Source organism: Dicentrarchus labrax, unplaced genomic scaffold, assembly GCF_905237075.1.
Source record: "Dicentrarchus labrax unplaced genomic scaffold, dlabrax2021, whole genome shotgun sequence".
NCBI classification, from domain to species: domain Eukaryota; kingdom Metazoa; phylum Chordata; class Actinopteri; family Moronidae; genus Dicentrarchus; species Dicentrarchus labrax.
In genome coordinates this window covers 14529773-14551718 of record NW_026136702.1, presented here as the reverse complement: position 1 = coordinate 14551718, position 21946 = coordinate 14529773, and the positions used below count along the sequence as shown (strand labels likewise).

The 21946-nt window shown below is 41.0% G+C and overlaps 1 protein-coding gene across 24 annotated transcripts in view; it reads right to left on the bottom strand.

The window, feature by feature from the left end:
* ank3a (ankyrin 3a) overlaps positions 1 to 21946 on the bottom strand; it is a 125051-nt gene that overhangs the window by 89687 nt on the left and 13418 nt on the right. For 9 of the 24 annotated variants that reach the window (XM_051428386.1, XM_051428369.1, XM_051428428.1 and 6 more), the window contains exon 1: positions 5287 to 5848. The exons of 1 other annotated variant lie outside the window; for it this stretch is intronic. In XM_051428386.1, coding sequence (XP_051284346.1) covers positions 5287 to 5409 — 123 coding nt within the window. In that variant the 5' untranslated portion in view covers positions 5410 to 5848. Of the gene's footprint in view, positions 1 to 5286; positions 5849 to 21946 lie in introns of those variants that run through there. 14 more of the 24 variants (XM_051428431.1, XM_051428436.1, XM_051428433.1 and 11 more) reach the window with 4 other exon arrangements.

The window sequence follows — 21946 nt, the reverse complement described above, 5'->3', positions numbered from 1 at the left end:
AATGATTACAACAAGCAAAGCCTGTTGTTTATATGGACACCTGTTTTAAGACACACTTGAAGAAATTGTGAAGCCATGCTAAGCTAATATGTTTCCTCAAGTCTGTTTTTAGGGTCTCTTCCTCTCCAAAACAAACAGACTCTGTGAATAAAACCAGTAAAACACTGAATAAAGCAGGTTCACCTTAGTTGAGCTGCTGCTAACATTAGCCCAGCTTGTTTCTCTGACAACTTCAGAGATCCAGATGTCTAATGACTAAAATCCTTCATCTGGTTGAAATATAGTTAAGAAATGTGATTTAAAACTGGATAAAAAGTCAATAGTAGAAAGTAGAAAGGATTTAGGTGTTTAAATGTCTCTCTGTATGTCCCTTACAGTGAATGAATGTGTATGAGTTACTGAATGTGCGTGGGTGGTGTTTACAGTTTGACATTCAGTCCACTTTGATGAGTGGACATTGACCAGTGAAGATTTTCTGACTGATGACTACTGCCCGTCTGAGATTAATACACACAAAAGTAAAGTGTTACTACAAACTGGCCAATAGCTTCTGAGCCGACTAACCTAATCTAACTAAATCGCGCACATCACATTCCCTCTGAGCAAATAAAACTGCAATGCACGCAACATCAATTGTCATTATTTCCACAAAGCTCGGCAGCCTCCTCAAAGTCACGCTCACCGGCCGTCCAGCCGGTGGCCATCTTGATGGTGAAAAACATTTTGTAATACTGGGAGGAGTTCCCAATGCCAATGCAATTAGCTGAGGCATGCATGAGTGCCGAATTCATTAACCTCCATCTTTTATGGGCTGGTGGGGAGGGGAGGAGGTGAAGGAGTAAGTGGGGGGAAGGAGGAGGGAAGCAACACCCGTGCCGGCTTTGTTTCAGCCAAACTGGAAATTGAGTGATAGAAACGAGACAGAAAGAAAATAAAGAAAGAAAAATAGGAGAGAAATCTATTAAAATATGTACTGATATCATGTTTTCTCCCTTCTTGCCTGCCTGCAGCCTGATGACTCTTTTCCCCACGGTTTACTTTTCCTCTAAGGCTGGGCAGACTCTTGCCACTGTTGCCATGGGCTTGCTCTGAAGGCAGCGCAGGGCTGAAATCCAATTTCAACACTGTCATTCGCCTTCAAGCAGTCAGTTCAAAGTCTTGCTTTAGATTCACTGCTTTAGATTCACTAGACCTCTAACGAACGGTGATGATGGTGATAAATGATGATGACATTCACCACTGAAGAGCAGGACGTGCCAGTGATCTTTGGAATTTTTAATGAAGTGGATCGAGTTTCTCAAACGCTCTCTATGTTGTAAGTTTTGCTTTCAACCAAAAATAAAGGGCACAATATTGGGCAACACAGTCAAGACAGAGGTGCACAGAGCTGGGAAACAGGCACAGATTCCTCAGAAGATGAAACACCATCAGATTAGACTGTAGAATAAGCCTGTAAAAAAAAAAGCTAGCACATGGCCCACATAAGCCCTGTGAGAGAAACAATAGGTACTGTACCAACGCACACTCTGTGTACCAGAGCGGTGTGTAAAACTGGGACTCGGCAAACCTATGCTTTGCTTAGCTCTCTCTCTCTCTCTCTCTCTCTCTCTCTCTCTCTCTCTCTCTCTCTCTCTCTCTCTCTCTCTCTCTCTCTCAAAGAATCCATTGGGGGCTCCTGGCTCTAGATAATGTCATTAGAAGTAAAGCAGCTTGGAGAATTTATGTTACAGTGTAACAGGGGTTTCCCGTTCAGCTGACCACTGTGGCTACTAAGTTTTCACCGACTCTCTCTCGGAAACTCTCATACAACAAATGAGAATGAATTCCAGCTTCCGTACACACACAGATACATCATAGAGGTGTGCTTTCTTCTCTCTTCCTTGTTCTCAGTCTGTCAGGTTAATGTCCCGCTATTCCCAGGGTGCTAATGGTAGGAACTTTATCTCCCTCTGTGCTGCTTTCCTGACACACCACAAACACGCACATACACTACACCAAGTTGTTAGGCATCTGCAGCAGGGATCCCTCCCCAGACACCCTGGACTCCATTAGGCCGACACTGAACTGAGTGCTGTCTGATAAAAGCAGCAGGCCTCATGTCAAAGTATTCCTCATCTCCCTAAAATGCACTTTGTTGATCTCGTTCTGCATTTTGATAGTCACTGTCACTGTGTTAAAAAATCCCTCCCCATTTGCTATATAACCCATTTTATTTGAGAGTCCAAATTCTCAGTGTGAAATTTATTTACTATATAGCGCCCTCAAAGACTCCCACAATGGAACAAAAGGTGATGGAATATACACTACTTTCTGCTAACAATCCCACAATGCAACGTGTCGCATTTCATATGTGCAAGAGTCCAAAATCTCAATTTCCTGTTCACTAAACTTCTGAGTGTAGCTAGGAAATAGTAAAAAGAGCAATCGAGGGAGTAAGTGACACCTATGTTTCAATGGACTGCATATTATGTTATATTCTGATACTAAGCCAACAGTATCGTAATATAAACACTATTTTCTGGTGACCTTATAGATACAACCTCTGATCCAAATGGAAACAAAAGTGCACTAATGCTGAAACACACAGGACTAAACTATACAACACTGAATAAATAACTAAACATTAATAACTTAATTATTAATGTTTTCTAATGAAATATTGCTTGTACACAGCAGGAAATCAGGCTTGTATTTTAGATATAAATACACAATAAATTACATGACTCTTAGAATATTTTGCAGCAGTTCATGACATATACAGTTACGCACCTGCTTGGTGAGTAAGGAAAAAAAAAATGTACGACTGAGAAGACATACCACTCTGCATTTACAAGTGTTCTCCACAAACAGTTTTGTACCTGCTCTACCATCTAAATATAGCATTTTAGAGCAGTGAAAGGAGTGAGTCAAAGCAGTTTGCACCAAGATAACTGTATCAGTTTAGCAACGATACATAAACAAAGGCTTTGAGGCTAAATAATGGAGGGAAAATAACAATGTACCTTTAACATGGTGTGAAAATCAGTCAATTTGTGTTGCCTGTAATGTCCTTTATCTCTTATATAGTCTTTCAGCATGTGTTACTCTTTTGTCATGTATCTGTACGACTCTCAACTCTCAGTCTCATGTATTGTGGGGACCACAGTGAGAGTTGGAAGGCCACCAACTGGGATAAACAGTGCACGAGCAAGGGCAGCCAAGGAATAAAACCACAGCAAAAGGGGTGTGTGGGCAATACATGGGTGTATCTGTGTGTGTGTGTGTGTGTGGGTGTGTTTTTGTGTGTGTGTGTGTGTGTGTGTGTGTGTGGGAGGGAGAGTGACCAACAGCAATTGCTAAAGTTCACATCCCTCAAGTAAACAATGACTGACAAACAAATTAACTTTAGTGTTTGACTTTGTTTTGGGACAGTGTATTGTTCAAAGGTAGTAGCATGAGCCAAACAACAGAGCTTATAAATAGTGGACAGAGTAGATGGCGAGACAGGGAAACCAAGCTAAACGTGAGGAGACACAGAAACAAAAGGATAAAAAGACACAGAAAGACAGAGAGGGGAATGAGGGACAGAAGAGTAGATTGGTGTGAGGACAGAGGGAAGGACGCAGGGCAGGCCGAGGAGAAAGTAGAGAAAGTTTATTATCCTCATGGACGGTGCTGTGCACAGTCCAATCAATACGACCCTCTCCTCTCCTCATCATCTCTGTCTCCTGTTCTCTTCTATGAAACATGACCCTTCATAAGGACTATAAAACCTCCTATACAGATCAGCATCTCAGACACAAGTTTCACACACACACATGCACATGAACACACAGGACAGGAATGTGCACCTAGAGGCATACAGATCCAAAACCTACTTCTATCTTTATATTTGGGCATTTAGAGAAGTAGATCCATAAATTCACTTGACCTTATCAATCTTTTTTTCTTGCTTTCTTTGGTTTGGAAAAGATTAGGCCATGATAGCTCGCTTCTTGTTTATGCTGAGGTCAAATAACGTTGCCAGCAGCATAATTCAAAACCAGGCACCCATGGGCACAAAGTGCAGTAAATGTCACTGTTACTGAATAGATCTTTCACGGTCAAATCTCCCTACATTCAATACACAGACTACAAGTAATGGACTCTAAATACTAGAATAGTCCCGGCAAATTTATTTTAATAAATAACCGTGGACAGAAGTAAACTTTTGTTTCTGTTTCCATCAACTTATAATTATCTATATTGAATACCTTATTCTGCATGAGTGTCTCACACTGGTCTGTTCAAAGTTAACATGTCAGGAAGGAGGAACAGGAGGGCGACCCACGTGCATTTCAGTTCCTCCTCCATCATATGAAAAGCTCTGTCATCAATAAATCAGTCGTGTATGCATTATACATGGCTGTCTGTGCATCCAAGCACACACACACACACACACACACACAGACACATACAAGAGCAAAACCCACTATAGCACTCAAGCATTTCCAAGACCATGATCAAGTGAAAAAAGAGTGAGAGGAGTTTTGTGCATCTTGGCCTGTGTTTTCCCCGTTTGATTACATGTGTTCTTATTTATTTGCCATTTTAAAAGTGCAAACATAACCTCACACTCTTTGCAACTCCTAACATGCATCTTGTTTGGTATAAAGCCCACAACAAGGTTGAATTACACCTAGGAAGCGATAATTAACAAATCCTACTCTTTACCGGATTATCACAACAACTGAACCCCTCATTTCTCTTTAAACCAAGGAAGGATGCGCAAATATTTAAGGAAGATCACATAGTTTTACTGAAGACGCACAATATTAGGAAACGTTGAAAGAGTAAGTAGCAGAGGCAGGGAAACAAAAATGCTCCATGTGTCCGTACAGCTCATCCAAAGATTTGCAGCTGAGAATATCACGCACAAACAGGTGAAATTATTTTTGACTCTGAGCTATCACATAAAAGACACAGACACACACACACACAAACCTATGCAAACGCTTTACGTGCATACCAACAATAAACACACAGACTCACACATAGAGAAACACTATCACACGCACATTCAGTACACAAGGTCAAAGACGCTCTTTAAAATGGACAGGATCCACATGTTGGTCCAGATTTCTGCGCAGATACGAACATGTATATGAATGTATGTGTGTGTGACAAGGCAACCTGCAGGTCCAGTTGATCTAGCCAAGCCAAAGGAGATGTAGAGATGCACACATACACAGAGTCACGCTCCAATGATGCTTGCGGAGCAGAGCAAATGAAGCCACCAGCCAGCCAAGGCAGCCCCTCGTCTGTTACCTTTCTCTTTTGTTCCCGGGACGCTGCTCTCCTGCTCTTCCTCCGCTTCTCCTTCTCGTCCTCTATCGCATTCACATCCACTTCCCCCCGATTCTTCTTCAATTGGGAGGCCGCGTGAGCCATGATAGGTTATAAGAAAATGTAGAAGCACCACACACTACACACGCGTGCCTCACCTGAAATCCCAGAGAAGTTCAGGGGCTGTAATTGACAAAACCGGGATCTCAGAGGAAAAAATCGGGGTAGAAAAGGAAAGGGGGGGAAAGGGAAGAAAAATGCCCTCCTTGAAAAGGAGAATGGAGAAGAGTAGGGTTTCTTTTATGTATGTATATCCTGTGTGTCCTTTCTTTTGGTTGTTGCTCTTGTCTGGTCTGCTCTCTCTTTATCTTTTTTTTTTTTTCTTAAAGTGATGAAAAGATGGGAGAGTAGAGACAGCAGCTTCTCCTTGTCTCCTCTTCCTCCTCCTCCTCCTCCTCGTGTGTCATCCGCTGGCAGTGTGAGAGGAGCGCGTCCAGCAGAGGTGAGGACAAACCGGATGGAAAGAAAAGAGACACGAGCATCACCAGCACAGAGGTGGAGGGAGGGGGAGGAGAGAGAGAGAGAGAGAGAGAGAGAGAGAGAGAGAGAGAGAGAGAGAGACAGTGAGTGTGAGAGAGAGAGAGAATGGAGGAGGAGGAAGGGAGGGTGCATGGGGGAGTGGTTACTATGGTAACCACGCTCTGTTTCAGTCCCGTCCTCTTAAATGTTTCTCTTTCTCTTTCTCTCTACTCTGGTCCCTGCTGCTGTACCTCGCCCGGTGCTCCACCATGCAGACATGTGTGAGAGAGTGTGTGTGTGAGTGCATGAATGAAGCAAAGGCACCTGTAAGGAAAGGAAATGGTGTGTGTGTGTGTGTGTGTGTGTGTGTGTGTGTGTGGTTGTATACCCCCCACCAATCTACAATCACACACACACACACACACACACACACACACACACACACACACACACACAGACACACATTACCAGCTGGAGTAATGGGATGGGGATGGGGAGAACATGCAAAGGACACGGGTGAAGGCAAAGGAGGGAGGAGAGAGAAACTGGGTGATTCTGATGGTAACAGTGCGCAAATATCCACACACACACACACACACACACACACACACACACACATATATACACACACACACACACACACAAGGAGGAGGTAGCTATAACTGATGTTGTTCAGATTATTTTGACTTGACAATAAGTCAATGAATGGAAAACCAAACCAAAAACCCAGGTAATAGTGATTTAATAAAAGGACCTAATGAGTAATTTTATGACTGATCTAAGAAATAAAATAAACCTATTTTCCTGATTTCTGAGTTCTCAGTCCTGTGCCTCTCTAACCTCAGTGTGGTCATCCCACCATCTGGGTTCATGATCGAGAGGTCAAACAGGACCAGGGGAGCTTTTGTTTCACCAAATCACTCGGGTCTTTGTTGAAGACAGAGGGACAGAGGAGGAGGAGGAGACAGAAAAGAAGACCTACAGAGAGCCAGAGAGAGAGGGGGAGACAACAAAAGCTCCTGTTTGATTTTCTGGGACTGAAGAGGAGAGAAAAGAGATACAGAGGAGGAGAGAAAACACGAGACGTCTCATTCAGGATGTCCTTCCCTTTAGTCGTGCTCACGTCAGACATGGCAGCATGGAGACAGACGGAGCACGCAGCGCCATCTTTCTGTTTCTTTCCCTGCCTGCCTGCGTGTCAGAGACACCTATGAGACTGGTAGGGTCCTGTCGATACAGAGAGGCTGCCTGATTGCGTGCCTGTCTGGTTTCCACAAAATCTTCTGCATATGTTCATTCCTGTAACTGTACATATGGACTAAATGGGAACCATATGGGGGAGAACTGAGAATGAGAGGAGATGATCGGTCACTGCTGTGCTAGAGAAAGAGAACAACCCTCCAGGGACAGATGACAGGTTTAGCCGGTGGACACCAGTCATGTAACGACATGAGCGTGAAATTCCCTATTCTCTTTCTCAAAATATATTCATCCTCCCTGTTCCATTTTTCTTTCTCCTCAACCCTAAACACCAGCCACCAGCATGGGGGGATGAAGCTGACTTACAGCCCCCATCATGCATCAGGGGGTGTCACATTATGCCAAATTATCATGCGGTTGCTAGGCGAGGGCCAATGGCGTGGCTTCAGGGAGAACAGGATGGATGGATAAGGAGCGTGGAGAGGTAAGAAGAGGGATTGGGATGGCAGGGAGCAGGGGGGTGGGTACATGTGTGCATGTATATGTAGATGCATGGAGAAGACAGGGCATATTTGCCCATGATAAACAAAACCTTTGTCTGAGGAGAGATTATGAAAGAGGAATAACGATGAATGAAGTCTTTAAATAGAGAAATCCAAATACCCCAAAACACAACTACTACTATTACTACTAAAAGTATTTAGTAGCTGCTGGTCCAAAATTTCAAAAATTCATTCATCTCTATTCACAAACTGATAGCCAAACTCATAGTAAAAGCCACAGCCAAGGTGTCCTATATTTCAAACACCAGTATTTTGCAGGCAAAGAAAAATCCCGACTACTACAATAGAGCAGAGTTGGCTGGTGTCCGGTGAACTGTACAAGTGGCCGATTATTGGATGTTTTCCACCGTTTTCCAGGCACTATGCCATACACATACAGCCCGAATTAAACGACCACTAAAACAATGATAAATCACAGACAAGAGGAAGAATATGTTGCATACAATAGTTCAGAAAAAGTAATGCCAAATGAGTGCATTAATAGGATGGTTATATTCATTTAGTAGTAGTAGTAGATATTATTAGAGCTGAAACAATTACTTGATTAATCAATTAGTTTACAGAAAATGAATCAGTTTTTGTTGTTATACAAAGATAAACTTGGTAAACTTGTGAGACTTTTCACAATTGTCTGACATTTTATAGACCAAACAATTAATATAACATAATATATAATAATAATAATAATAATAATAATAATAATAATAATAATAATAATAAGAATTTAATAAAGATTAAAATATTTGTTAGTTGAAAACAGACAATAATTATTATCATGATTATTATTGTCACTAGTGGTTGTAGTAGTAGCATTCATATATTGAATCTATAAACACAATCAAAGTAATTCAAAAATGTTTCACTGTAAGTACTGTATAAATCTCACTGAATATACACATATGGAAGTTAAAGGAAAACTCTCTAAATCCTCATTTGTCCTCAGATACCCCTGAGACCATGTTGTTTGGCTCATTCCCTTATCTGGGGTGAGTTGCTTTCTCCTGAGTCTGTGGATCCCACTGCTGAAACTCCCATGGGTGCAACGTGACCAATCACAGCATCAATCTCATTGGCCTTTTTGACCTCTACAGCCACAACAGTGTGTCCCCATACACTAACAAAAACAGCCGAAGCAAAGACAGCATCTATAGGGCTTGAGCTGGACAGGTCAATGTGAGGTTACAGAGTAACTACTACATAGGGAATTACACTGATATCGTTCAATAAGGGGTTACTGCAGGGGTTTTGATGAAAGTAGTTTTATGTACATCTCAGAACTTCTCTGTCCTTACTCCAGCTCCAGGCCTCGCAGATCCTCACAGCTGCTGTTTTTAACTGTTCCACGATCAATGTTGCCGCTCCAAGGCTTTGGAAAAGCCTTCCACTATTATTAAAAAGCTGCCCCTCACTTGACAATTTTAAGACAAAACTCAAGACGTACATGTTTTCTATGGCTTTTGATTCTTAGTGGGTTTCATTTATTTTAATTTTATATTGTTCTTTTATTTTATATTGTTCTTTTATTTTATATTGTTCCTGCAAATATTTGTTATTGCCTTATATATTTCATATATATATATATATATATATTTACACACACACACACACACACACACACACACACACATATACACACACGAATATATCTATTAAATTTAACATGCCTTTATGACCGTGTTATATACAAGTTCCTGTAAATAACAGATATGAACCAATATTGCTTCCCTGTGGTCATTTTATTGTCTTAGATTATTCATTTAAATGCACAGACACATCATGATGCTGTAGGAATGAAAGCACAGGAGTTGTAGTTGACAAAGTCAAAAACTGAAGTGCATGTGCTGTCATGTTTAATATCTGTTTTGAGGCTTTGAGATAGGTAAAATAATAAGCAGTGTGTTATCTGTGGTCCAGCCAGGCTGTACTCATTCTTTGTACTCTGCTGCCCTCTAGTGCTCAACAGCATCAACAGTCCAAAAAATGTCCTGAAAGCGCACAGTTGGCCTAGTACAGAGCATCTAAAAATAAAAAAAGCTGTTGTCATTCGAAACATAAGCAACACCAATTTATCAACCTGACAAAACTGAGATTAAACACCACCAAAACAAGGGTTGAACTGAGGCAACACAACCTAAAATGTTAATATGTTTGACTGGTATGTACAACACATGAATGGAATTCAACTGTTCTCAAAATACCACACTTTCACTCATAAAAGGATCTCTGCTTTCAAGATTCCCAGATCAGCTCAATTTCAACAGAAAACAAAGTCTTCTCATGCCTTGCTGCAGCTGTATAAAAGCAAATGTCTGCTACACCACGTCAGACCTGTCTGTGTGTTCTAGTAACTATGCAATCTAAATCTCCTTCTTCCCCCTCTCTGCTGGTCCCCAAGTGTGAAGAAATCTTTGTCTCTGACTGGACTGGAAACGCCTCCAGAAAGGAAGAAAAAGAAGGCATAGAAGGAAGAGTATGCAAGATGCAAGGTCAAATGGCAAGTGGTTTAGACTGACTGGAAATCCACCCACGCAGAAAACCCCCCTACACCACCTTCACTTGGCCTCAGGGCTAATGCATCAACACAGGGGGGGGTTGTGCTGAGAAGAGGAGGTGGGGGTTGGACAGTGGGAACTGAGTTTAAAATATCATATCATAAAACCACAGTATACAAATATAAAAAAAAAAATCTGGTAACACAGGTGAGAGCAAAATCTGGATGGAGTAATTGCTTACAAGAAAAGAGACGCTAAATACAAGAGCAGAGCACAACAGAAACAATGTAGAGACAATTAAAAATCAGACAACACGAATGAATCATCAAAGATCCATTTATATTCACTTCCACTGTAGCTCTGCCTGCCTCAAAGAATCATACAGCCTGTGAAGTGTTCAGGGTTGTTTGCAGTATGGACATTAAGGCCTTCATTTCATCATTTTCATGTCCACTCTGGCTCGCCCAAACACACACAAACTGGGTCTCACTCACTCACACGCACATACTGTACACAATCTCTCTCCAACAGCTTCTATTTTTTTTATCCCCCGCAATATCCCCCTTGTTCCTCTTCTCCGTCATTTATCTAAATTACTCTAATGCCACCCCTCCGGATAAGCAAAATGTACCATGAGACATGCTGCTTTAACCCAGTTAGCTACCAATAACCTACCTAAATGTGTGTCACGACCAAGCGTTCCCCTTCAAACCAGACCAAAATGTCCTTCCATGGTTTCCCCACTGAGGGGCAGGCAGACATTCACGGTGAAGGGGATAAGCACATAAACACACACACAAACAGTCAGAGTGTACATTAGGCTTTGAGGTGGGGCTGAAACAGCTGATTGATTGTAGGAGGAGGTATGTTGTTTGTCTGGTTTGCATTTAATGGGAATCTTGTTTTATAAATCATAGGCAGAAAGACAGGAAGGTGACAGGGAGGTGCACATTGTTACACTCAGAAATACAGATTATTTGGGCCACTGAATAAATAAATCAACAGAAACAGACTTTCTGATACTGAAAATATGGCCACAATGCAAAGGGCAGATCATAGAGTTTAAGATTATCAAGGCCTCATATCACTCTGTATAGATAAAGCAGCTAGAATGTCTATTGAATCCAACATTAAAGCAAGCTTCCAAAAGACTTTGATTCATTCAGTGTTAACAGTGGAGCAGGCAGTGTACCAACTGTCCACTGCTATACAGTATGTTACAGGTTACCCCAGGATAAACCACTGGGGCAAAGTGGGATTTAGACATGAAACAAAAAGGATTGGATTTATGTTTCAATTACACCAGTGGAAGTGGTGTGCATTCGAAGCGCATGAGCTAGGTCTCAGAGGTTTCACATGACTTTATGGAACCACACTCATCAAACATTAGCCACATTTTCAAGCTTTTTAAAACCACTATCCGGTTTGGTGGAAGCTAAGCAGTGATATTTACAACCAAAAAAACCCACTTGCAAGCAAAAACTGCAATACATTTTGAACTACAGAAAGGGTTCTTTTAATCTTACAACAATGAGAAAATACTAGAAAACTGCTCACATGCTTGTTGCCTTATTGGCCATTTCACCATGAAGCTAGTGTTGTGTAAAGCAAACCTAAGGCAAAATAGAGGCAAGACTATATAAACAATAATTTTAATAGCTTGAAGATTTTATACAATATCTCCAGGCTATTGTGATGACTTGAGTGGGGTATCCAAATACCAACAAGAACAAACACAGTAGCCTGTTGATTAAGAATTTCCGTTAATCAATGGGGAGTTAATTTCTTGGCTGAAACAAGTGGCGGTCTCACTGCGACGGCTGTGCAGTGGGGGAAGTGATCCCTTTTCTGTTTTACACAGAAATGGCAGCAGAAGAATAAACAATTTCACGGTCTGTTGGGAACAGTAATACACGGCTTCGCACAATCACACCCGGTTTCTTCCTATTCACAGGCTGCTTTATATCAGCATACCGTACTGCAATAAGTCATTTGACCGAGGCACAATACAGCCGGGCAGATTTTAAAAGTAGGCAATAGGTTGTACAAAAGAGCGAGAAACAGAATTGGTCATCTTGGCACTGGAAATGTCTGCAGGGCAATTATTATGCAAAGTTTTTATTATATTGTTAACAAAAATGTTCTATGGTTCTGCCGTGCACTTGTCCTTTAAATGTGTCTCTTAATTCCAAGTATATTGTTGTTGATACAGTAAGTCCGATTACATTAAGTCGTGGAGGAAATGGAAAGAATGATCCTGATGGTAACCGTTTCAAGACGGCCTGAGTGGTTTTTAATTGAAAACATTAGGAGAAAACTGTGGTGTTTACTTCAGTATCCTGAATCTAATGGGAGGGCCATGCAGAATGAAGGAAACGAAACAGAAAGAGAAAAACAGAGGTGTGATTCATTGATAAAACGTATCTTAACTAATGGTTAGAAAGACTAGTGAATTAGCAACCTGTTGATAGCTCAATGTGGAAGTATATCACTAAAGCCTCACAGGTCAAGACCCAGTCACTCCAGCCAATCACTGATACTAGCATACAAACCTCTGGGATATGACTTGTCACCATGGTGACTGGTTCCTATGACAATACAGTCCCTTAACAGTTATAGACAGCGTCCTCATGAAGTCTCTAGTAGGCGAGTTTGTGGGATATTCCGGGAACTTGACACACAGGAATCAAGAAAACAAAAGTTGCCATGGTTACTGGAGGCTGATTTTGCTGACATGGGAATTAGGAGGGTGTTAAAAGACTGAGAAGTGCGACTGTTTTCTCGATAAACGCACCACATACACACTTAATGTTATAGTCTATGCATGCAAACATGGTCCATAAAATGCCATGTTTTTGGCATTGAGTTATCTATTATACCTGATAGGTTCTTGAGTTACTGTGTTGTTTTGTCAATAATATTATGTCCTGTTGTGAATATGGATTTCTGATGTTATACGTATCATTTCCACTGAAGTATTTAGTTTATAACTCCAGGAATATAGCGTAAAGCATTGTCCCATTTTTTTTTAATTAAACAACGAAGAAACAATAGAAAAACTTATAGAAACAAATATATTTAGTGTGTAATCTTTTTTTTTTTCACAATGGATCAAATTTATAATTCTTCTAGATGTAGAAAATAGCACAATCAACCCAGCATGTTTGTTTGTGTGTGTGTGTGTGGGAAAACTACAACACAACTGTTGTTGGTGGTAATTAGTGTATAGGTTTGCAACCAAAGGGCTAATGTTTTGTTTTAACAAGAAAAAGCCAAATTTTGTAATACAATTTTACATAATAATGCACTGTAAAAAAACTGCAGCATTTTGTTGATTTTTTAAAATAAATCCTGTGATTGCAAAATCACAAAAACTGAGAGAAGCTGCAAAAGCCGTTCCTTTTGATTTTTTTTTAAACAAGACAAAATGATGCAACAAAAACAGTTAGAGATTTTTAGGCTGTACTTTGTGTGCTGCGTGCTCTGTGATTTGGAGTCTGATCAAAGGCGAGCACAGTGCCTTCCTCCCATGCGAAGCAGCAGAAGCCACCAGCACCATATGTGTGTGCCCATCAGTAGGTCCACATGCCATATGCCTGAATGTGCTGGTGTAATGCTTTCTCTGTGCCAATCATCTGACTGTCCGCTCAGCAATCGGAGTGTTCATTAGTGCAGTCGGGGGGGCGGGGACTGGGTGTGTATATATGTATATCTATTTGTACGTTTAGGTGTACTTGTGTAGTTTTGCATACTTCAGCAAGGAGTCTGTAATAAGAATGAGTTTATGTGTTTAAAAGACAAAGTGCAGGAGTGTGTGAAGCCCTGTGAGTTTGAGCAGACGTAACCTCACCAGACCATGTTACTGTTGCTGGAATTGCATGAGCGGCGTGTTTGTGCAGCCTTGTTACTTTTCCCTAGCTGCTGGTCAGTGGAATATCCTCCCTAGTGTCGAGTTTCCCCGTCATGATGGGATCATAGAGATGTGCCAAGAAGCCCTGCGCCTAGGGAGCCTCGCTCACTCTCGCGCAGTACGCCAGGCCCATATCAAAGTATCCACACATACACAAAGCAACCACCTGGAAAGTACTAGCAGACCCAGAGAACCCCAAAGTCAAACAGACAAATACATTTCCACACACAAATAAAGCCAAATAACCGACTGTAAGATCAATGCAACTTTCCCTATTTTTAGCCTGACAGCAAGGTGATATATAAATACTCACTACTATCAGTTTCTCAATGCTATCAATTACATTGCTCTGTTAATCATGCCAAACAGGTGGAATATACACTTTGGGAATAGTCCGGCAGTCAGAATTTTATATGAAAATGTTGTCAACAAGTCTGCCTCCAAGTTCTAATTCTTGTCAGCATGTTTTCAAACAGGTACATTTCCACAGCTCTCTGTGACCAGAGATACTTCCTGAACAAGTTCCATGAAAATATACACATGTAGGAGGAAAAGTGGAATAAAGCCTTCCAACTGGAATGAAGCCAGAGTTTTCCAGTAGGAACCTCTGGCCTAGTAACAGTAACACCTAGGACGGTTGATCACATGCAGGCTTCATTTTCAAACACTGGAAGGAAGAGGCCGACTATCGGCCAGAGGTGCTAGCCGTCCAGACAGCCGGTGTGTGTGACCTACTCTTGGTAATGGAAATGTAGCACTACTACGCTTAGCTCATTCCATTTCTCGTATTAGTGTTGCCAAAAGGTCAAAATGCCGACTGATATGGTATCTGGAAATTAGACGGCATAGAAAGGTTACACATAGAGTTTATTGAAGTTTAAATTGGATGCAAATCAGCTAATTGTGTTTACACAGTGAGAGCTGAGCAGCAAACTCTGTGAACTACACATGCAAGCAGACATACAGTACATACATACAAACAAAGTCTGGGTCACACGCATCCAATAACCTCATCTTTCTCACACCATAGCAATGATCACCCTGCAAAAACATACACGCACACACTCACTGGATGGTTTGGATTCTAGGCACAGTGTAGGGCAAGATAGAGGTGATGTAAATGTCAAGTCCTCTCTCACTAACCACACTACAAAGTTGAAGACTGTTCCCAACATTTCCATTCCATGCCTTGTGCCACTCATACATGTAAAAAAAAAAGAAAGAGATTATTATCTATCAAAATGTATTTGATAGTATAATTGAGTTTATACTAAGTAATAGAAATATTACATAAAATGAAATGAAATGTTTGCCTACATATACATCAATGAAACACGTAAGGAAGCAAAAAAAAAACGTATTTGCTCCCGCTTGAAAGCAAGCACTCTCTCCTGACCAGAAACCCATCAATATTAATGCACTGACGATTTTATTTATGTGGAGCTGAAAACATAATTTATCTCATCTTAGGTAGGGTTAGAAAACAAAACCAATGTCATTCTGCCAGATAAGTCTCATGCTGCCCACATCACAGACACAGGCTATCATTCACTCTATCACTGAAAGCAATAAGGCACAGAGGCAGAGAAAGAAAAGAAGAGAGAGAACTTATCAATGTTCTCGACCATAAGCCATAAAGCTTTGAGATCTTGCCAAGTCTGATAAGCAACATCCAACGCTTCTCTCTCTCTCTCTCTCTCTCTCTCTCTCTCTCTCTCTCTCTCTCTCTCTCTCTCTCTCCTACTCATTTCACCCCACCCAACCCCTCCCTGCTGCTCTGTCTTGACAGCTGGGGCCCCAGTCCCACATCAGTGGAAATTTCCTGAAATGTCACTCCAGTAGACGGCCTGAGTGATTGGATAGCATGGGGAGTATTGCTGCCATACACAGACATACACACAATTCTCCCACATCTCATTGTCCCTAGTCCCCACACGATGGCTGTCACCCCAACTTCAGTGCTTGGAGGCAAAATTTGTGTGACCATGCGTGTATTTTTCTGTCTCAAAACCCTACTGCGACTCGCCTCCCTCAACCCCTCGTATCGTGTCCTCACCTTCTCGTACTTAGAGTTCAACCTGTCATGGTGACTTAGCCAGGGGCCAGAATGAAAAGGTGATGGGTCAAAAGGGAAACAGGAACTCCCTTGAGCCATGGATCATCTATCAATATGTGCCTTAAAGGTTAATATAATATAAAATGGGGAAACTGGCTTTAAAAATTGGCATTGAAGACTAACCACTGATAAATGCTCATTAGGAAGGATGGTGAAGTACACCTTTGAAGACTACTAGCTAGTGGCTCTGTGTGCATTGACAATGCTAACATCCTGATGTTTAGCAGGTATAATATTTTTTCACTTTCAAACTTTATTGTGTTGGCATGCAAATCTTTGCTAATTAGCACTAAGCACTTAGTACAATGAGGTCGATGGTATAATGTCATTAGTTTTGTAAATATTTAGAAAGGAATTACATACTGCCGGCAACAGAGATGCATGTATAAAATTGTATGGCAATCCATCCAATAATTGTTGAAATATTTTAGTCTTGACCAAAGTGGTGGACCAACCAATAGACCAACAGACATTTCCATCACTCCAGTCATGTTGCTAGGATGGCTGAAAGTGAAGTGAAACAAGGTGAGAGTGACAATGATTGAGAGCTATCTTACAAAAACATCTATCTTGGTATACTTGATCAAGCATTGCAATAGCGTTTCACCTCATTAACTATCAAGGTAGTGACAAAATACAGGCAGCCACATACCAAACCTCACCTTACTTAAATCCACACCAACTTAGCAGATAAATAAATTACCAGTGTCATTCAATTAGCACAACCACAGCCCTGTTAGCCTAGCATTAGCAGTACTGTAAGTAGGTCTTCTTATAAACAATCCCTCATGTAAAAAAAAACATTCAAGCCCATGTGACTGTTCTTTTAAACTCACCCTTTCAACTCTTTGCATCTTCAGTTAATCCTCACAGTCTCTGACATTGTCTGCAAGTGTGCCAGGTGCAAAAAGGGAAAGTGTATCGAAGGCCATGAACTGACTAAAGACGGAACAGTGAGTGCGCATAAAGCTGGTCAGCTGCAAGTAGCAGCAGGGGTTACAGGCTGTTAATCAGACAAGAGATAATCTAGTTAGGAGATCAACAAATGAGCCTCTTAGTGCTGAAAAGGAGGACATAACCCCTCAGACAATAGACTGGGTCAATGCCATTGTGTAAGAGAACAACAGGAGGAATGGAATATTCTGATCAAAATGAGGGTTGAGTGTACAGCAGGGGCGTTAAGCTGTGCCTGCTGGTGGGAATTTCTACTGGAATCATTTGTATTGGACTAATGGTTGAGCTGACTTCATGTCTCGAAGCACCACATTTGAAGTTGTCTGAAAGTGACAAATTGTGACTGCGTTCATTTGCATGAGTTAAAGCATAATATGAGTAAGGGCGCTGTAAGTGGTCTAGAATTAGTACAAACACCTGTTCTTTCTAATTAGCAATGTCAAGAAATTGTGCCTTTGCAGAGCGTCTGGCTGTGAAGGGCTATTAAAGGTAAGTGGATGCGGCTGGCAGCACGTATGACAAAGCCAGTGACCACAGAAGGGCTTCAGGATTCTCCACACCTCTTTTGGTCTCCATGGAAACAAGGACAGGAACGTTCAGGCACACGGGAGCCACGAATAGACCATCACAAGGGAGGAGAAAAACATGCGTCCTGCTACAGGCATTTCATAGACTCCAGTCCAGATGTTTTCAAACCCCATGGAATCAAAGTGTTGTTTATATGCCTAAAATTCAATATAGGCCATCTCAGTGCACACCTGATGCCTCCTGTGTTTCACTGTTTGTCTTCTATACAAGCCTACAGCTGGATAAAAATATGTCAGACAAAACTGCGTCTGGCATATTTGACTACTTTAGGGCTATGCTTCCAGTCATTTTTAATCCATTTTTAAGCCAGTACAGATTTCCCTTAAAAGGATGGTTCATATTATTGGCTGTTTAAGCACATTTTGGCCTCGGCTGGGAATATAAAATTATTATTATTATTTTTTTACTTTCCAAAACAGGATATACACTCAGTCTGGTGATGACTCTGTGCTTATAACTGTTATAGTTCCCATAAAGAAACTGTTATGCTTCCACGAAGCGCATCTGTAAACTGTTATAAACACACTAAGACAGTGTTTGTTAAACTTTGCAGTCACAAAAGTGGGAAATGGTTTTCGCTGTCAAGCCCATGCAAACAGTGGCTGCTTTGCAACAACCAAGCAAGCGCCCGACCCTCGCCTGAATGACAATAATTCAGATTAAAATGTGCAGTTTTAAACAGCTGGCCATACTGATAAAGTATTTGTACCACGTCTTGAACAAGTGGCTAATTTGTTCGGTTTTAAGCTTTGTTTCGTGGGGCCATATGCTGTTGCATTTGCACAAGCTGATGAATGTTTTGGAAGGGAACAGATGATAAAGTGTCACTGGCTGACCCAGACAGAGGAGGTGAGCGACCGAGACAGGGGCACAGACAGACAGAGAGATATAAAGAGACAGAGTGAGAGTGGTCTCTCCTTGTCGACAGGAGGAAACACCTTCTCTTTGTCTGACCTGTATCGCTGCTAATGCTGTGACTTTACATACAGCGACACAACAGTAGAAACGCACGTTTGCAGCCCAGATGGACAGACATTTTCTCCATCGTACACATACAGTAATAAACACACACACACACACACACACACACACTCTGGGGGCCTTGTTAGAGTCTGCTTGCAGGCAGGTTCCAGATGCCACATGTTGGTCTGACTGGCTGCTGGCTGTGCCAAGAGAGGAAACAGACATAGGACTCACCATTACACACACATTTCCTTTTACATCATACAGTGCATATGCACACACGCAGTGATTCCCAGACACACAAAGATAAGACCATTTCAGGTTGATCAGTTTTACATTCTGTCTCCGACCTCTTACTCTCTCACCTCATCTTCTATACCTCTCTCTCTCTCTCTCTCTCTCTCTCTCTCTCTCTCTCTCTCTCTCTCTCTCTCTCACTCTCGCTCTCTCTATCCTAGGCTACCCAGTGATCTGGCTTGTCGGCGGGCAGAGAATGACAGGAGCTTTGATGTTGAGACAGCGTATGTGTGTTTGTGTGTGTGTGTGTTACTAGGCTTCTTGGTGAAAATTTCTACCCTTCTTCAGGTTTTCACAGTTCCTTCCCGTCACTCTGAGGCAGCTGCGAGAAAACGAGGAGGCTGACAGTGAGGAAGGAAACTGAAGAGAGAGGAAAAAAAGACAGAAGACAGTGAGAGAGAAAGAAAGAGAGAGAGCAGTGCAGCGGGAGGCAGCGAGTGTGAGGAGAAAAGGAGGTCAGATAGTGGATAATATTTTATTGCATTGAGCCGGAGAGTGTTAACGCCTAAGGTGGAAGGTTTTGGTTTTGGCTTGAGAGGCAGATGAAAATGGATGGATGAATGGATGGCTATATTGACTGAAGGAAGTTGGTACAGTGTCAACTAACTCATCATCACAAAGACTTGAAGGTTTTGTTGTTAAAAATAGATCATTTTAAGGTACTTTTACTTAAAGACACCAACAACATCACAAGAATGTGCTATTGTGTGGGCCCTGGAGCCACAGACTGTCATCGTAAGTCCTGGATTTTTCTTTATGCAGAAAAAACTGTGTTCAAAGACAGAAACCAATCTATTTCATTACATTTTCTGTCAGACAAACCACTGTTGGGTTTGGCTTTTTTGCTCACTAGATACATGATTTTTTTTCTTCTTCTGCCTCTGGCACTCACACACACTCACTCTCTAATCATCTCTCTTAGAAATGTTGAGGTTATGCAGGGCTTTTTGGAAGTTCGCACTCTAATACAGATTATCAGCAGTTTGACAGCTACAATTAGCTGCTATTATAGATGGAATAATAACGTAAAGCCCCAATGTAGAGCGCAGATCATTCCTGCTCTCCAATCTTATCCCCAGTGACACAGGAGAAAATCCCTTCAGAGTTTCATATGAAACACTCTTCAGTAGGCTAATCTAACTACAAAGTTAGACGTTTCATCCAAGAGAGCCACCAAAAGGGCAATTCTCTGTCTTGGCCTCAAATTGCCTCTGACTCTTTTTTCCCCCCTTGTTTGCTGTGATTTATCATTATATCAAACAGTAAAACTGCTCTTGAGTGTAAACCAAGTTAGGTGCTGATTTCAAAAGTGGAGCAGGAGTCACGTTAACTTCATTTGCCTCCGTCTACCACACTGTCAGCCTCATCTCTTCAGCTCTCAGCACATTACCGAGTCACAGGCCTCTGTGGGGTCAATACTAATGCTGTCTTTATCCAATTCTAACTGTGACTGTGCTGGTAAAGCAGACAATTAGCTGCCAGTTTCAGTTAGGAAATAATATTTTCTCTGAAATGTATTGGAGGTTTTGGCACACACAGACGGCTGGGTGCAGGGCCATTATTACAATGATGATAATCAGAAAACTATCTGGGTGTTAATGTTATTGAATTAAATACCAGATTACAAATTAAATACCAGATTAAGATTAAATTAAATTCCAGCCATGCAGACTTGTAGCAGATAGTAATATGGAGGACGGCACTTCTCAGAAATCAGCAGATAGATGATATGTGGATAATTAAAATATGCCACTTGAAATGTCTTTCTGGTAATGCTTTATTTGGGTAAGTAAGACATTTTTAACAATTTTTTACCATCTGGACTACTGAAGTAGGGCACAAGGGGAACCCTGGAGACGCTTCAGTAGTCAGTTGCTCAAGAGGATGTCTGTCTTAAATACAAGGATTTAGACGAGTACAGTAAGTCAAGTCCAATACATGTTCAGGTGTTATAACAACAATCCTACAAGTGATTTCATTGCATGTCACACTGTGCGAGATGGGTCTAATGACGTCAGACTGTACAATGTATATTTTGAGCTATATCAGATACAGGTGTAATTAATGCCTATTAAATGCATTATGACTCAATAGAAATAAAAAACAAACAGATCTAAGTGAGCATGCTGCATAAGCCTGCTACCTGGCTGACTACACCACAGGGAATCCCACCAAATTAGGCCTTCATTCGTCTCCCAAACCACACATTTGGTATTCTATACTGAAGATTTTGAACACTCAACACTGTCTCCAAACGATAATCTGCAATTACAAACAAAAGAGCACATAATCTCAGTCCATTTTATCCTCCCGAGTAAAGGGCCGTCAGCACCAAGAACAATAACTATACCATAATGATGTGAACATCCACATTCATGAACGCTAACGTTATACGAAAATTGACAAGCTGTTACTGCCGCACATTGTGTAGAGAAACAAAAAGAAAACCAGAAGGATATGGATTCACAAAGACTTGAAAGACAAGAGGAGTCTTTGTTACAAGAGTTCATTCATACATTTCATTCATACTTTGGTGTAAATCGTTAAGACCCCATCCTTTTACAGGATGTTAATATGTAAATATAATGTTTTTCAAGTGTGATTTGTAGCCTAAAAAGATGTTCTATAAGCGTTTAATAAATTGTATACCCCAATATCATTAATCAAATTGCTCTGAAAGTGATTCATGATATTGTTCGCCACTGTCGTTGTCGTTATAGTTCTGGTTTTGATCATCCACTTGAGTTAGAACAGTTTTAAAAAAATATATATTTATAGTTATTGTTATAGTTATCGTTTGTAGTGTGGACTGCCCTTAAGGTGTTGCAACACTGAATTACATTGAAATAGTATTTATTTTTGTGGATATGAAATTTTGCTAATATCCAGATCAAAATTTTAAGAGGAACATAAAAAAATATATAAGACAATATATAAAATAATATAACCCTGTTTAATGTTATTGACTGGTAAGTAAGTAGTAACCACTAGAACAAAAGAAATATCAGCGATATTGGAGGGATTCATGTCTTCACTAATG